The 17,338-nt window shown below is 55.6% G+C and overlaps 1 protein-coding gene and 1 long non-coding RNA gene across 2 annotated transcripts; one reads left to right on the plus strand and one right to left on the minus strand.

The window, feature by feature from the left end:
* Nucleotides 1-136: 136 nt before the first annotated feature.
* Nucleotides 137-17,290, minus strand: BCKDHA (branched chain keto acid dehydrogenase E1 subunit alpha). The gene is made up of 9 exons (XM_006214983.4): nt 17,163-17,290; nt 9,623-9,805; nt 9,433-9,519; nt 6,173-6,281; nt 3,937-4,098; nt 1,988-2,194; nt 1,680-1,821; nt 1,313-1,484; nt 137-642 (listed from the first exon to the last, which is right to left on the minus strand). The coding sequence occupies exons 1-9, from the start codon at nt 17,268-17,270 to the stop codon at nt 472-474; spliced, it is 1,341 nt and encodes a 446-aa protein (XP_006215045.1). The 5' UTR covers nt 17,271-17,290; the 3' UTR covers nt 137-471.
* LOC140698066 (uncharacterized) lies at nt 6,288-9,419 on the plus strand. The gene is made up of 3 exons (XR_012075474.1): nt 6,288-6,451; nt 7,134-7,250; nt 9,260-9,419. It is a non-coding gene; the product is annotated as an uncharacterized lncRNA (long non-coding RNA).
* Nucleotides 17,291-17,338: the final 48 nt, after the last annotated feature.

Here is a 17,338-nt window from a genome sequence, read left to right on the forward strand (position 1 = left end):
AGGGAAATAGATAGCTCAACAGCCTAGGCTTCATTTATCTGAAGTGGAAAAGTGGGGGTGGCCCCAAACCAGTCATGCTGGACTCTCCTCCCACGTCCCAAACTCCAGGAGACGGAGACCAGAGGTGGCACAGAGCCAAAGGCAGAGAGACAGTTTATTTACTCCCTGATGGCCACCTCACACTCTAAGTCCCACAGGCTGAGCTGCCACATCCACCCCTAGCCCAGAGGGGGCTTCCAGTCCTCGAGGGGCCCTGGCCCAGCCCCTGAGAGAAGGCCCTGTAACAAAAGCCGGAGAGGGGGCTGACGAGGCCCCACCAATGTAACAGCCTGTAGGCGCGGGGATGGTGAGCAGGAGCCGCCCGGTACTGCCCTGGCCTGAGTATTTTGAGGGGGCTGTGTGGGGAAGGGGTAGCGTCCCTCCAGTCCCCTCTGCCCCTTGGGGTGGTTGAGGCGGGTGGGGCGACCGGCCTCACTTCTCAAAGTGGTCCAGGGGGTAGTGTTCACCGTAGGTCTGGAGGTGACGGGCCAGAGATTCCTGCTGCTTGCGGAGCTGGGGAGGCATCTCCTGATACACGTCCGAGAAGAGCAGGTTGGGGTTGGGCTTCAGCTTCCGCTCAGCCTGCTCAAAGGCCTCCATCACCTGGGAGACAAAGGGCAATAGGCAGGCAGCCAGCCTCCCACCCAGGAACCTGCCTCTTAACTGTGGGACCTGGGCAAAGCGTTATCCCCTGAGCCAAGTGTTCCCATCTGGACAATAGAGATAACTGTCATAACAGTGGTGACCCTAACATCCCAAATCCCAGCATCTCTACCCTTAGCAGGCCCAGGCACCGCACTGAAGAGTACAGAGTCATTTCAGCCTCTCAGCAGCCCTAAGAAGCCGGCAGCTCAGAGGTGAGGAAACCAAGGCACAGAGAAGGGGAGGGACGTGCCCAGGATGATGTAGTCAAGGACAGAGCCAGGAAGCAAGCACTGCCCAACACCAGGGTCTGACCTGCCCACCCTGGGCTGCACGCCTCTGGGGCCTGATGACCAGGGCTAAGGGCTGGGCACCAACTCTGGATGGACCCTCACACTGCACTCAAATTAAATCACCTCTGCTGAGCTTCTGAAGCGGGTACCCCAGTATCTCTCTGCAGAGATGAGGGAGCTGAGGGCAGACAGCGGCCGGGACACAGCAGCACGATGGCAGAGACATCACCGGGGTTACCCCCGAGACCCCCAGCCTCTCCATCCTTCCAGGGTTCTGACGCGCCATCCTGGAACCCAGCCCCAGGGTGGTGGTTTCCCAGAGGGTGGCCCTCCCTTACCTTCCTGCGGGACTGCTTCCTCCAGGCCTTCTCCTGCTCATCATCCCACCAGCCGCGGCCCTGCAGGTAGTGCCTCAGCCGGGAGATGGGGTGGTCTTGCTTGTCCCAGTAGTTAACCTCATCCACCGAGCGATATGCTGAGCTGTCATCGCTGGTGCTGTGGTGCCCGATCCTGGGGGGGAGGGAAGGGGTCAGACTGCAGCTCCTTGGATGAAGGTCAGGAGAGAGGGGTGGACTATGGGAGAAGGGGTGGAAATGGAATAAAGGTCAGGAAGGGGCTACACAGTACGGGGCTGTGGGATCAATGTGGGGGAGATACTGAAGATGGCGGCTGTCAAGGCAGGGGGGTGATGGGGGTGGCAGGTACCTGTAGGTCATGGCCTCAATGAGGAAGGGCTGGTTCTCTGCCACGGCCCGCCGCCGGGCCTCCTTTGTGGCATTGTACACGGCAAACACATCGTTGCCATCCACGCGGATGGACAGGATGCCATATCCAGGGCCTCGAGCCGCTGTGGGGACAGAGGTAGGTCAGGCCTCAGGGCTCAGATGACACAAGAGCAGGGAGTGGGGAGAGAGCAGAGAAAGGCAGGAGAGCAAACAGCGGTGCTCCCAGGGCAGGAGGCGGAGGGGAAGGAAGGACGCAGGCAGGGTGGGGAGTGGCCGGCGGGCCCATACCGATGCCATCCCCACGGTACTGCTCGTAGGTGGGCGTGGAGATGGCGTAGCCATTGTTCCGGCAGAAGAAGATGATGGGGCACTCGAGTGTGGCAGCGAAGTTGAAGCCAGCGTGGGCGTCCCCCTCACTGGCTGCCCCCTCTCCGAAGTAACAGATGACAACCCTGTTGGCGTTGGCCCGCTTGGCTGCATAGGCCGCCCCCACCGCTGCAGGAGCAGAGACAGGAGCAGAGATAGGCGCGGATCGCATGCGCACTCAGACCCACATACCCCGGCCCTCCAACCCGGGGCTCCAGGGCTCAGGCTGGCTGTGGCCAGGCTCTGAGGGGAAAGAAGACGCCTGAGCTCCTGATTGTCCCCCAAGAAGCTGCTCTACCCAGTCTTCTTCCTTCAGCTGACCCCAGCTCCATCCTTCCAAATGCTCTGACCAAAGACTTGCGCTTCGTTGACTCCTAACTTTGTCATTTCCCACACCGGCTCCACCTTCAAAGTGGAGCCAGAACCTGACCCCTCCTCCCCACCTCCTTCACCTCTCCTCTCCCTGGGGGCCCAGCCCCACCCCTCCCCACCTCCACCTCTAGCCTGTGGCTGTTCCAGAGCAGCCTCCCCACCAGCCCCCACCCACCCAACCTGTTACCCTCAGGGCAGCCAACCTAGGACTTAAAAGGTGAGCCAGGCCAGTCATTCCCCTCCCCTCCCCTGGCTCAGGCTCACTCTGGGTCAAAGTGCCTTCAAAAATCAAAGGCCCAAGACCCCACCTATCCGCACCCTGCCCTGACTGCTCTCCCTCCCTCAGCCCCTCCCTCCACACCTGCTCCATCGATCCTCCCTGCACCTCAAACACAGAGCAAGCACCTGCCCCAAGACCCTGCCTGCCCCCACAACTTCCTGGTCTGTATTTCTGTCACCTGGAGACACCTGTCCCCACCTTCTCCCATCACACACCACTCCCTCAGCTTTATTTTCCCTGTAGACTTTATTGCCCTGACATACTCCATGTGTTACTTCATCCTGTTTTTGGTCCCCCCCACCCCCCGCACAGTGTCAGCACCAGGAGGGCTAAGGTTTTTCCTCACCTCTGTTCACTGTGCCTAGAACAGCACCCAGCACACAGCAAGGACTTCGTACATTGGCCGACTGAGTGACTTAATGGTCACCCAGTTGGAAAGTGAGGGCCAGGCCCCACCTTATAGAAACCTTATGAAATAGAAATCAGCAAAAATGCCCCCTCCTGCCAGAAAGCTGCCCTGCCCACCTCAGACCTCAGGCAAAAACTGTTCCTTGTCCCCAAACAGAACACACTGGGGTGAACGTGCACAGGCCTTCCGACGTGCCGGGCCCTCTGCTAAGCCCCGCAGACACATCAGCACATGTGTCTGTCCTGGAGCAAACCAACCCTCGATCAAGTGCAGGCTCCAGAGGTGGGGCAGGGAGGTCCGCACCTGTGGTCTCTGCGCTGTGTGGCTGCCGCCTGGCCCCAGGCAGGCCTGCTTCGCAAGCTGTGGCCTTTAATAGAAGCCACACCGAGGGTGCTAAGCACCTAAGCATCACGGGCTCCCAGAGTAAGCTTTAGGGAATTAGACTCTGAGGACAGAGGCAGAGCAGGGCTGGGGTCGAGAACCACATGGTTGACAATGTGAGTCCCTTCTCTTGATCCCTGCCAGCGGACCTTCAGTGAGGGGTCTGGTGCATGCTCAGTTATGCACAGTTGGCTGTGCCTGTGAAACGACAGACCTGGGGCGCAAGTGTGGGAAATGGAGAGCGTGATCGTGCCCGCTCAGGCCTGCCGAACGGGGCGTGGACGCCACCACAGCCCTCCAACGGGGACCCCAGACAGGAGGGGTCCTGCAAGCCTATTGTACAGACCAGCACTCTACCCATGGTAGCAACCAGGAAGCCCCTGAAGGACGGAGAAGGGCAAGGACCCGTGCAGGGAAATGCGTCCTCACCCTGAGGGATCTGCGTGGCCAGCGGAGAGGAGATGGTGACGAAGTGGCGCTCCTGGCAGCCATAGTGGACGGGCATCTGGCGTCCCTTGCCCAGGTCGCTCACATTGCCGTAGCACTGGGCCATAAACAGTTCCAGCGGGTAGTCCCGGTACATGAGCACGCCTGAGTGCGGGAGGAGGCTGCCGTTACCATGGCGGGTAATGCAGGGGGCGGGTCAACCCTGTGAGGGTTCCCTGCCAGGCCCTTCCTACCAGGGCTCCCATTTCCCTCCTGTGCAGGAAGGAAGCCGGACTAGAATCGGGGAAGGCACATCGGATGCTTACAGGGACCAGTGGGTGCAGGAAGCAGGTGGGCAGAGGCAGAAAGCACAGGCCTGGCTCAAGAGGGAGGCTGCTGTTCAAAGCAACTCATTGCTGCCCCGGGAGGCCAGATGGTCCAGTTTTTCAAAAGAAGAAATCCAGCCTGCTGTTTTCTTTTTAGAATGAGAAACTACCTGATTTTTAAGTGTGTCAACTAATTCATCTACTTTAAAAAATCATCATATGAACCAAAGAAAAGTATGGGCCACGCTCACGACTTCTGGACTAGAGAAGAAATATTCAAACCTGTTCATGGCAGTAAAACCTTTTCTTGAAACAAAACCCCAGTGGACGCCCACCTCATCATCAAAGGAGCCCCAAGGTGGCACCTCTCTGACCCGGGCCTTGTATCACCGGCTCTGACACGTAAGGGGGATTGTCAGGGGTTCCCCGCAGCAGCTGCAGTGGGACCTTGGGCAGAGACCTCCGCTCTGCTGCGGGGCTCCGGCACTGGAACAGGTCCTTGGCACTCAGGAGCTCAGTGAGCGCTCCCGTTCTGAGTGCCCTCGTTCTCCCCACTTCACAGATGGGAGACGCAGAGCCAGCCAGGCGAGTAGCTGCCCAGCCAGAAATGGGGCCCGCAGTCTGACTTTCCTCCTTGCCCTGCCTGAGTGCACCCCGCACCTGCCTGGATGCAAGGCCTTCTGATACCCTTGGTACGGGTTGGCCCACTCCTGCGGAGGTGGCCCCTGAGGGTAGAGCCTAGCTGCTGCCCATGACTCCAGGACCCTTGCTCCAGGCCCTGCTTGGAGCCCTCTCCCGAGCCCTCCCTGGCCAGGCCTTGCCTCCCTGCTGAAGAGCTGTCCCAGGGTGAGAGGCCCTGGACACAACATTGCCTCTGACTCTTGAGTGCTCATCTTGAGCCAGGCCCTGTGCTGAGGGCTTTCTGTCACCTGCCCTGTGAAGTCCCTCAACTACTGCCTTAGATAAGGAAACCGAATCAAGGAGCAGTTAAGCAACTTGACCAAGATCCTGCAGAACCTAAGAGGAAGAGTCATGGGAAGAGGGAACACCTCAAGTGGTAGAGTGCATGCTTAGCATGCGCGAGGTCCTGGGTTCAATCCCCAGTACCTCCATCAAAAAATTAGCTATATAAACGTAGTCACCTCCCCCCTGCCAAAAACAATTTTTTTAATTAAATTAAATTAAAAAAAAAAAAGAGGAAGGGTCAGATTTGCTTCCCTGGCACTGCCTCAGGGCAGCTCCCTGGCAGGGCCCCCATATCAACAACTGCTCTAGACCCCCACCCTCAGCTCCCCAGGCTCACTCCTTCACCTCCAGTCTCTCCTTATCGCTCATCCATTTTCTTCATTCTTAGTCTTTGACCCTTCCATCCTCTGCTGCATTCATTCAGCAGTTAGCCGCTCCCTGGCCGGGCCCTCCCATTTGTTTTTGCTCTCTGAACGATACAGCATCTCGGGAGAGGCCAGCAGAGTCCTGCACCCTGTGGACAGGGGTCTACAATATGAGCCACGCCTGCAGCTCAGCCTGACCTTGCTGCATGCTCCCAGCAGCCCGACAGTGCATCCTAATCTCTATTTTGGAGATGAGAAGACTGAGGCTAAGAACAGAAGTGACTTGCCCAACATCTGAAAATGGTCACCAGCAAGGCATGGAATGGTTAGAGCACAGGCTTTTAACCACAACACTGCCAGGCCTCTGGGGAAGCCCCTCAACTCCTGCCCCTGGCTTGGCTCTTTCTTGCTCGGAAAGGTCTTCCTCTAGCTCCTCAGCCCTCCCGCTCCTGTAAGAGCACAATGGGTGACTAATGCGGGCCAAAACAGGAGGGACTGATTGGGCCTGACCTGCCTCGATGGGGACCACACACACAAGCCCCTAGCACCTGCTTCACAGGGCCAGGCCAGGGGCAGACGTACCTGCCTCCCGGTACTGGCCAAACACCAGGTCCGTGTTGTCCAGGGCGGCTGCACTCCCCACGTGCGTCCCCTCCTCGCCATAGTTGGTCATGTAGAAAGATATCCGGCCCTGGGGGTGGAGGAGGGCCCAGAGGTCCGGGTTCAGTTAGGCTGGGCAATGACAGAGACACATCCAAACACTGACCAACTTTTGACGACTCTGAATCAACAGATGCTTCCTGAAGGCCGGCTCTGGGCCAGGCCACACTGGCGTTCCTGCTTTCATGGAGAAACTGCCAGGTTGGTTAGAACCAGGGTGATGGGGCTGTGCAGTTGGAGGCTGAAGGGGGACCCGCCCCACCACGGAGAGGCATCAGGGAGCAATGCCTATGCTGAGCAAAGGTGGGGAGGGTGGCAGTTTCTGGCAGAGAGAACAGCAAAAGCCAAGAGGCCAGAAGGACGGAGATATAAAGTGGGAGGGGTGGGGAGACGAGGCGGGAAGCACAGGGAACGACACCCAGAGAGCGCAGGGAACCATACGTCTGGACTTTACCCTGAGGATGGGGTAACCTGCCGACAGCTCTCAGGGGAGCGATGTCTCAGACCTGTTTCTCAGAATGAAAAAACAAAATAGATTTGTCTCTCAGGCTGCTGTGCGGGGAACAACAGAGGAGACAGGACTGAGTGTGTGAGCCAGGTGGGTGGTGGTGAGAAGGCAGGGAGGGGATGGCTCAGAGTCTGGAGAAACTGAGTTAAGTAGTGCAGGGAGCGGCAGCCCCTGCTGACTGGCTCCACCGGTGCCCAGAGCAACTCCCTTCTCCCAAGCCCCCGAATCCCACAGCCTGGAAGAGCAGGTTCCCAGCCTCCTTCACAGCCAGAGGTGGCCGCAGGACACAGCTCTAGCCAGCTAATTTAGTGGAAGTCTGCTTTTGCTTTCCTGATAAAAGAGACTGCTGCGGCTGCTGCCGCCCCTTCCCCGCAGCCCTCCTGCCTGCTCTGCACGTGGCCGTGAAGTCTGGACCTGTGGCAGCCATCTTCTGAACATGAGGCAACAAGCACAGGATGAAAGCCAATTCGCCCACGATGGTGAAGCAGAAAGGTAGGAAGTCTGGGTTCCTGATGGTGGTGCTGAGCAGAATGGCTTTCAAACTAAACTTAGGGACAGAGTGAATGAGGGGGAAAGTGATGGTGAGGGGGCAGGAGGGGACACTGTAGATGTCCAATTTGGGCAAATGGGTGGACGCTGGTGCCCTTCACTGCAAAATGGCCTCAGGGAGGAAGAGGAGCAGGTCTGGGAGGAAGGTGCCACAGTCAAGTCTGGACAGGCTGAGTTTGGTGTGGGACACCCAGGGCAAGAAGCCCAGTAGATCTGGGGCTAAGAGGCAAAGTCTGGCTGGAGACCCGGGGGCCTTGGCACAGAGATGGAAGAAGTAGGAACGCACGTAAAGGCAAACGGAGAGAGCCGGGTGGGCACCCGCAGGACACCCTGTGCCCAGGCCTCACGTGTTCCACAGGCCTGCCTGGCTTTCTATCGCAGTCGGGGAAGCACATGAATAACCCTTTCTTCTAAGTAGGGAGCCAATTAAAAATGAACTGACCTCCCAGTGCCAAGTGAGTGGGCAGATGCTGGTGCTGAGGGCCTGGTAGGGCTGCTGAGGTGGGCGTGGGGAGGAGCCTGAGAGGGGCCCCCTGAGGAAGCAGGACCTGGGCTGGGGCGGAGGTCACTGGTTGCCGGCCCAGCATCCGATCCCTCTTCCTCATTGCTAACAGATCTCATTCCACCGTAAGCAGCAACTGCCCAGACTAAAAGACTGCTTTCTCAGTCTCCCCTGCAGCTGGGAATGACCCACGATACATGTGATGTTATTTGGTGGGACTACCTAGAAAGTTCTACAAATGTGGGTGTGGGGAGATAGCTGGGTGTTGCCATGTCTGACCTTCCACCTTCCTTCCACTTCCTGCCTGGAATGAGACATGATGGAGGGAGCTCCAGCAGCCATTTGGTTCATGAGGAGCCCCGGAGGCTAGAAGCCAGTGCTGGATATCCAGTGACAACGTGGTTGCAGCCCCAGACAACCTTTTTTTGCATCTCTTTTATGCAAGACTAAAACAACAACAACAACTATTAATCTGCCTACACGACTGCTTTTATTTTTATTAGGACTGGGAGGGTGGTTGGGCCCCGTGCCCCTACTCTCAGTCTCCTGGGAGGGACGGGCTCCATAGCTCCACTCCCTCGGTTCCGGGGTATGGGCCTGTGGTCCCCGGACTGGCTGGTCGGCCACATGGGTTGGTTTTCAAGGAGAGATCTGTGACCAAAGCCTGTCCAGTAAACATTAGCCCTGGGCCTTCTGCTGAAAGATTGGGGACCAGACATTCTCTTTCCACTGCTAAGGAGAAAGGACAATAATGGCTAGGCTGATATTCACAATAAGCAGCTAATATTCACTGTGTGCTGGTTAACTTAGCCAGCACACAATGAATATTAGCTACTTGTGTGGCCACTGTTCCTAAGGCCATTACATCAATCCTCACAGCAACCCCACGAAGTAGCTACAGAAAAGAAGCACTGAGAGGGTAAGCAACCTTCCCAAGGCCACAAAGCTAGAGAGGGACAGAATGAGGGTATCGATTGCAGTCTTGCTCCAGAGCCGGTACCTTGAACCCTTTCTTTGCTGCCTCTCTGTGAGCCTGGAGCTTCCAGAGACCACTGTGGCTTGAGAATGAAGGAAGCCAAGGCAAAGGAGAGGAGAAAAGACAGAAAAAGAGAAACAGTCTGATAACACCTTCTCAGTCCCCTGGGTCCAGCTGTGCCTGAAACAGGCCCTCTGGACTTGCAGTTATTTGAGTCAACAAATTCCATTCTCTGACCCTGCTTTGACGGAGTATCTGTCCGCTGGTACTAACAATGCTGAGTGTACGATCGCAGCGCACTGGACGCGGGCACGCCGGGAGGCACCACAGGCCACAGTTTCTCAAGACTGTGAGCTCCTGAGAGGAGAGGTAGTCAGGTCTTCTCCTGCCTGCCCTCGCCCAGCACAGCGAAGTCCCCAGCCCAGCAGACAGAAGGCTTTCCGTGATTTGGTCCATCCTTCTGCCCTCGGGCAGGCCCCCCACCACCCTGTCCTCCAGAGCCCCAGGAGAACCCCAAGAACTCGAAGGACTTCAAGACAAGGATCTCCATTCCACCCCCTCCTCCTTGGGAGCTGTCTTTTGGCCCAAACACAGGTAGGTAACCTCAGGTAATCCCAAGCGCCCCTCCCCAGCCCGTCCCCACGCACCTGCCTCTGGGACTCATAGAGGATGCGGTCCATGGTGTTGAGCAGCGTCATGCTCTTGTAGAACTTGAGCACCTTCTCCTGGGGCAGCTGCAGATGGAGGCACAGACAGACATGGGCCAGGTAGGACCAGAGAGGAGATGGGCAAGGGGCTTGAGTTGGGGGAATGGAGTCAGAGGGAGGTGGCTCTCACGTGGGGATCCTCGCTGGGGTTGACGATCTGGCCCTGCCGGTCCATGACACGGTAGATGGGGATCCCAGAGATGACATTGGGCTGGATGAACTCTAGCTTGTCTATAAACTCCGCTGAGGCCCCTGGGAACTGGGGCTTGTCATCCAGGGACGAGAAGTGCTGCTGCTGCTGCCTCCGGGGGTGCTGGGGAGAGAGGGTGGGGGGCACCCATGTCAGGAGCAGCTCAACCGCACAGCAGCAGGCAGTAAGGCCTGGTGGTTAAGCTGGCATGGCCGCTGTGGTCTCTGAGGCCTGACGCACATGGTTCCCGGCTCTGCCATCTTCCCAGTGTGTGACCTTGGGCAAGTTCTTACTTCTTTGTGTCTCAGCTCCTCACCTGTAAAACTAGGGTAAAAATAACAGTGTCTACTACACAGGGTTGTTGTAAAGATTAATCGATCTAATCAAGTGGCAGGCAGCTCAGGAACTGGTAGCCATTATCATGAGAGGCCCCAACTCTTCACCCTGGCATCCAAGGCTTCCCCAGTCTGACCACAGCTGCACCCTCCTCTCCACCCCCATGGCTACCACAGACACAGAGCATCCTCGAGTCAGCCAGATGGGCTCTTTACTGACCCCCGTACCCAGAGGGAGGCTGCCCAGCTTAGGTCTGTGAGCTCTTAAGAGTCAGCTGTCAGCCTGCCTGGGTTCAAATCCCTTGCTGGGTGACAACGGGAGTGTAACTCCCCTCTTCAAGTCTCCTCCTTCCCATCTGTAAAATGGAGAACACCTCGTGGAAATGTCATGAGGCTTAGAACCGTTAGTAGAAAAGGGTGAGCAGAGTATTTGTAAGTAGAGTAAAAGCTTAAAAAATGTGGATTATCGTTTCTACTGCCGCCCGGCTGCTGCCATCTCTATCCTGGGCCAGCCTCCTCCTCCATCACGTGGCAAACTGCTCCCCACACTTTTATGCCCCACCACTCCAGTCCTTACTCCCTCCAGGAGTCCAGACTGACTCAGTCATCAAATACTTGAGCACCTGCTTCGTCCCAGGTATTGAGTTCTGGAGACCTATGAGAGGCAAGACACCTGTCCCTGCCACCCTGCAGGGAAGACAGATGCTGAGCAAGCAAGGATGAGGGGACGAGGGTGATGCGTATTCTCCCAGGAGAAGCCAGGGGGCTAGAGCAGAGTGGAAAGAGGGAAAGTTTCCCCTGAGGAAGTGATGTGAGAACTGAGACCCAAAGGATATCTAGGAGTCAGAGAAAGAGCACGTGAGGCCGGGGAAATAGAACAGATCAAAGGGCAAAAAGTGAGTTCAGCGTGGCTGTAGGAGTCCATGGGAGGAGTCCGTGGGAAGCATCACACCCCCTCGGATCAGAGGCCTGGCGGGGAAGCCCGGCAGACACCTCCATGTGCACCAGGAGGTGAACCAATTCCATTTCTTAGCTCTTGAGCTAGACGGCCTTAGACTGGTCTCAGTGTTGCAACACACCCTTTATTAAGCACTTGGCGGGCGCCAGGCTGAGATCCACGTCCACAACCCTCACCGAGTCCTCGGAGCGTGGCTGTGAGACAGGTTATTTACTATTGCCCTTGAAACCGAAGTTCAGGGAGGTAATGTAACCTCCCTGCGCCAGGCCCCAGAAGTAAAACAAGTCAGTCAGGACTGAGCTTCAGGGCAGGACTGACATCCAGGCCCCCAAAGCCAGCTGCCGTTGCCCACCCGCTAAGCTCAGTCATTCACTTCTAACAGGAGCAAAGGAAGAATGACCGGTTTAACACGAGCTGGATCTCACACGCGGGTGCACAGATGTGCTCCCCACCCTCCCGCCTGTAACTGCAGTGAACAGGCCGTCCCAGGTTCCCGTGGGGGAACACATGTGCGGTTATCTGCGTTTGCGGCTGAGGAAATACAGGAAATTACATTCCCAACGGCAGGGCAGGCCCAGGCCTGACAATGTCATGGAACCAGCCCAACTCCCGCAAACCACGCTTCCCCTTCGTGAGTGCTCACAAGGCCGGACCCACCTAGAAGATCCGTTCATCTCGTGTCTGTTCCCCCACACATCACAAGCTCCAGGAAGGCGAGGAGCATGTCCACGTTGCTTTATCGAGCACTCAACAAGCGATTACTGACTGAACTGGTGAATGAGTGATGAAATTCATCAGCTTGGGTTCCAACTTCTTATCTCACTGCACAGCCCTCTGCAAAACACCTTGTCTCTTTGAACTTCCTCATCTGCAAAAAGGCTGCAGAGGGCTGCCACCAAACGTTCCTAAGATAAGGCACACAGAGGGTTCAGCACAGGCATGGGACGTACTATGTGCTCCAAGACTGGTAAAGGGGAAGAAAAAAACACAAAATCTAGGAAGGTCAGGAAATGGGAAAAAAGGAATTGACTGGCACCTTGGGAAGATGGGGGCAAGACGCACCTGGGAGAAGGCCTGACCGCACCTCAGACTGGATTGTAACTCCAGACCAAGGCCCCCAGCAGACACTCCCGAGAGACTGAGGCATAGGGGAGATGCCTGTGGAACCGGATGAGGGCTGCTGTCTGGGCAGGAGCCCTAGGACAGGAGGCCAGGGGCCAGGAGAGCAGGGTTCGGAACAAACCCCGGGGTCAGGGCAGGACTGTCTGCCTTCAAGGCTGGAAAGCTACTGTCAGGGCACCTCGATGCCCCCGCACCCTGGAGCTGGGCCCCGGCCATGCCCCGTCATCCTGGGCCTATAGAGGTGACGGTGGTACCACCCAGTTACTGTGCTGATTCCCTGAGCTACCAAAGGCTCAGACAGTGCCTGGCCCTGAGGAAATGCTCCATTATGGGAGTGAGTGGTAAAATGCCTGCAGAGGAAGTATGCATCTCTGCCATTTTTTCTTTTTTTGAGGGGGGTCCTCTCCTGGTGACCAGTGACTGACAATGGCAGAGGCTACACAGATTTACACAAAGCCTTGAAGCCACATCCCTTCCTACCACACAGGAAACAGGCCTGCTCTGGAAGGCTGGGTCTGGCCCCTCCTCCAGCCACTCCCTATGGCGCCAGTTAAGGTCACGGACTCTGAGCTGACCACTGCCTCCGGGCCCTGTAACTAAACCCAGAGCCTCAGTTTCCTCACAGGTCAACTGAGGGGGGTGTGAGTATCTATCTCATGGGTGCTCATGAAGAGTCAACGAGCCCGTGTGTAGAGAGCTCAGCCCAGTGCCTGGCACATGATGAACACTGGACAAATGAGAGGCTAGCAAGTGCATCTGACAACCGCTGTGGTCAAGGAAGCAGACATTGGATACCTGCTCTAAGTCGGGCCCTGAACTGAGGGCAGGAGCCGATGGGCAGAGGGATGACAAGCCCTGAATACACAAGTTACAACCAAGAGGGGCAATCTCAGAGGAAGCAGGACTGTGGAGGGTTAACATGCAGCAGGGTGGGATGAGGGGCTGGACAGCTAAACAGCCTGGGTTTGAATCCAGCTCTGTCCCTTTCCATCTCTGTCACCTGGGCAGGAGACTGTCTCCCTGAACCTGCATCCTCTCATGGAAATAAGAATTTCTACTTCGCAGGCTTGTGGTGAGGCGGGTGCAATGCACCTGCCGTAGCTCTGGGAGGAGCCTGTCACTGCCAGCAGCAGATGCAGCACAAGGACAGCCTCGTGGAGGAGGGAGGTGAAGCCGAGGCCCGCAGGACAAGCAGTGGTGAGCCAGGCAAAGGCTGGGGGCCGGGAGAACACTTGGGTCCTCGGGAACAACAAGGCTCTGAGGCAAGAGAAGAGACCCTGGCACCCCGATAACAACAGTTAACTACATGCCTCGGCGCCACGAGGCAGCTGCTCTGTTATGCCCGTGTGCTCGCTGAACCCACCCAGCACCCAGGTGAGGCAGGTGCCATTACCACACCTCTGGAAAAGAGGTGGCCCTGAGGCTCAGAGTGGTTAGGTGACTTGTCCAAGGCCACAGAGCTCATGTGTGGTGACGTGAGCATACAAAGCCAGGCAGCCTGCCTGCTACAGGGAAGCTGGAGAGAAAGGCGGGGTTCTGTCGTGGGAGGCTCTGTGATGGAGCCAGTTAAGCCAGATGAAGCAAGGGCAGCTAAGGCCACAGAACCTGCTCTCTGCAGGCTGAGGCACGCTGCAAGGCTGAGCCCCGGCTCTACCTGCAGCTCAGGAGAGTCAGGGACCTCGTCAGCGGCCTCCCTTTCCTGGGGCCTCTGGTGAAGGCGGCCAGGGATGGGTGGAGATGAAGCAGGCTCTCCCCAGCCTCAGGGAGCCACCAAGGGGATGAAGTGGCCTTTTCCTGCATCAGTCGAGGCCACACCAGATTCACTGTCTCTGGAGAGAAACAGCAGCCCCATTTCTTGAGCCCTTACCGAGCGCATGGTATATGTGATAAGTGCTTCATAAGAACTGTTTCCTTTACTCCTCACCACATGTTTCTGAGGTCGGTACTGCTGTTGTCCCCGTTTTACAGAGACTGGTGATGGGGTCAGGAAAGCTTCTCTGAGGAAGTGATCTGTCGGTCAACACCTGAAAGACCAAATCCCTACAGAGGCCTCTTGGTGGGAGGGGCTTGTCCAAGGAAGAGGCAAATGGCCAGTGGGGCTAAAGGACAGGGAAGGAAGGGCACAGGGGCGCTGAGGCCGGTTCTTCCCACCAGCGGCTGATGATACACACTAGGACTAGCCTAAGCAGGAGTTGCAAGACTTGAACCAAAGCCCTATACCTTCTCCTCCAAGCATCCTGAAACTACAGAGAGACTGGACTTTGGAGTCCAGAGCTCCAAGTTCAGACCTCACCTCTCTGAGACTCAGTTTCCTCCCCTGTAATAGAAGAAAACCACCAGTACATACCATGCAGGATGGTAGTACTAAATGTAATAACGGTGTGACTTGGCACTATAAATTATGAAGTGCTTCATTAAGACACCAGCCAAAACAACAAGTCTTATACTGTGTAGCACAGGGATATTCAATATCTTGTAACCTACAATGAAGAATATGAAAAGAAACATACGTATGTATATGTACAACTGAAACATGATGCTGTACACCAAAAATTGACACAACACTGTAAACGGACAATACTTCAATTAAATAAAAAGACACCAATCAAGAGGGAGATGAACCCCTATGGTTTCATGCCACAGTACACACTGGGCACCAACCACCTGGAGATGCCTCACCGGGCCCTGGAGCACTAGAGCCCCCGAACAGGCTGCCTGAACAGCTGGGTTGGATCATACAGACCCAGCTGGAGGAGCTCCCTGACTTCCACCAGAGCACTCACCCTACTTGCTAAGCTCAGGGTAGTAAAGTGACTTGGCCAAGGTCCCACTTGCTTCTCAGGGTGGTGGCTGAGAAACCATCTCAGGACTCCTTGACAATCAAGTTTCCTCCCTCCTCTTCTCCCTGATGACTAAAACTTCAGCTAGCAACTGCAGGGAGAGGGAGACAGAATCAGGCAAATGCCTCCAGGGCAAGAGGATAGTGAATAAAAGACATGAAAGGAGAAGCAAGCAGTCAGGAGAGAAATATGGAAACTTCCTCCCAATCCAACCTGCCCCAACAACCCAATTTGTCCACTATGAAACAGCCTCCCAATCTGCCCCCAAGGCACTCTCTCCCAACTCCACCTTGATTGGCTAAAACTGCACCATCCAATACAGCAGTCACCAACCACCTGCGGCTATTTAAACTCATTAAAAATAAATGAAATGAAAACTTCAGTTCCTCAGTCCCATTAGCCACATTTCAAGTGCTCCGCAGCCGCGTGTGGCATATGGCTACTGTAGTGGACAACAGGGATACAGAACACTCCCATCAACACAAAAAGTTCTATGGGACAGCCCTGGCCTAAAAGCTTCTTTGACTAAAGGCTACTACTCCTTCCCTGCCCTCCTCCAAAAAATCTTTTTTAATCTTAAGAAAAAAAAAGTGAGATAATTAAAAATGGAGAATAAGAAACATGGGCTCTGAAAACAGATAAACAAAAAGCAGGGACTGAATGACCTCCTGCTGCCCCTGCCCACCACGCCAAAAAAATAACATTTTTAAAAAAGGAAGGGAAGCAAGAGGAAGGGCAGCAAGGAGACTGAGCCAGGACGCAGATTTAATCAGCTATAAATGATCTTCCCCTACTCCCACCCCAGTGCAGCCCACCCCCACCCCAAAGGCCAGTCAGTGAGCTCCAGGGAGACCAGATGTGGAGGATGTGATTGCTCCCCAAACACCTGGCACAGAACAGCCCAAAGGCAGGGGCTGTCCCACCTCCATTTTGCTCCAGCAACCCTTCTGAAATTACCTGCTTCAAGTGACTCCCTTCCTAGGTACCCCACACCTCATTCGCAGCCCATCCTCCTCCCCTGCTTCCCCCTCTAGCTACAGCTCTTTCCCACAGATTCCGTCTTCCCTCCTGAATGGTTTGAAGATCAGACGATCAGGCCCAACCCTACAAGATCATGACAGATTTCCCACTAAGGCCCCCACCAATCCAGGCCCTCCCAAGGTCACTCCTTTCCTATCCCCCATCTCCAAGGTCAGTTTCTGTCCTTTTCCTCCACCTTTACTTTCAACAGCCGCCAACATTGCTATTGCCTTTGTCACATGCCAGGTTCGCCTCTTTGCACTTGACATATTTAATTTTCACAACACTATGAGGTGACCAAGGTTAGCATTTTACAGAAGAGCAAATTAGGTCCAGAGAGGAGCAGTCCTTTGCTCAAAGCTACAGAGCTGGAAAGTGGCAGGTTAGGGGTATGACCCCACATGGTCTAGCTTCAGAGCCCACCTTCTTAACCACTACTCTCTTCTATGTAAAATCTTAGTTCACAGCTTTTCTGCAGCTCACTGCCTCTCTCCCTCTGAACAGAGCTCCTAACTAAACTTCTGCTTGCCACTTAGCATCAACCTAAAGGGAGCCTGACCCTTTTGACAAGAAACAAGGCATTTCTCAAGTGTTTCTAAGAAATGTGGGCAAAGTGCTCTGTCTAGACCTCTCTCTCTTCTCTTCCCCTCTCATTAATTCAACAAATATTTACTGATTCTCTCCTCTGTATAAACAGACAAGGGCCCTGGCCAGGCATTCCACCTGAGGGCACAGATCAAACGACTTTTTAACCAATTCATTTTAAAATCAGAATTAGAGCAAAGAAACACAACGCACTATAAAAGCCCGTGATGAGGGACCTTCTCTCTTTTCTCCTCTTTGAAGGGGGTGTTTCTACCGAGAAGAAAGTCCTTCTCTTACAAACGCAGTTTCACTCTCCAGCCCGAGGGAAAAAGTCACATCTTCCTCCTGCGGCCTCACCGGGTGATAGATGGCAACTAATGAGAAGCCCCCTAGCTCTCTCCAATTATCTCCCTCCTTCAGGGTCTACAAAGGACCTGCGGCGCTTTTCCTAAGAAGTGAAAGTTCCTCCCTTGTGTATCCTCTCCAAGTGGTTCTCCCAGCCCTCGTCCCTCCCGTAACAATTCATCCTCCACTCCCTGCCGGGACCCCTACACTCTGAAGACAGCGTTAATGTCCCTATGCCTCCTTGCGGAAAACTCCCTGGTGTCCCAAGTACTCACAGATCTAGCAAGCCCCCGAGCCCCAAGCCTCCGCAGGACCAGGAGGCCGACCTGGCCCAAGCCTCGACTTGGCCCCCAAACCCTCGCCGCAGCAGCTGCCAGCGCCATCTTGACTAACAATCCTTGGGCGACCCGCCCCCTCTCCTCGCGAGACTGGGGAGACTGAGGCTGCCCCT

Source organism: Vicugna pacos, chromosome 9 (assembly GCF_048564905.1).
Source record: "Vicugna pacos chromosome 9, VicPac4, whole genome shotgun sequence".
Taxonomy (NCBI): domain Eukaryota; kingdom Metazoa; phylum Chordata; class Mammalia; order Artiodactyla; family Camelidae; genus Vicugna; species Vicugna pacos.

Bases quoted from the DNA above. Each gene is read 5' to 3' on its own strand.
- BCKDHA (XM_006214983.4), bottom strand. From the start codon at position 17,270: ATGGCGCTGGCAGCTGCTGCGGCGAGGGTTTGGGGGCCAAGTCGAGGC. The intron at 9,520-9,622 runs GTGAGAGCCACC...CTCCATCTGCAG, and splicing joins ACCCCAGCGAGGATCCCCAC to CTGCCCCAGGAGAAGGTGCT. The intron at 1,822-1,987 runs GTATGGGCCCGC...CTGTCCCCACAG, and splicing joins GTACCGTGGGGATGGCATCG to CGGCTCGAGGCCCTGGATAT.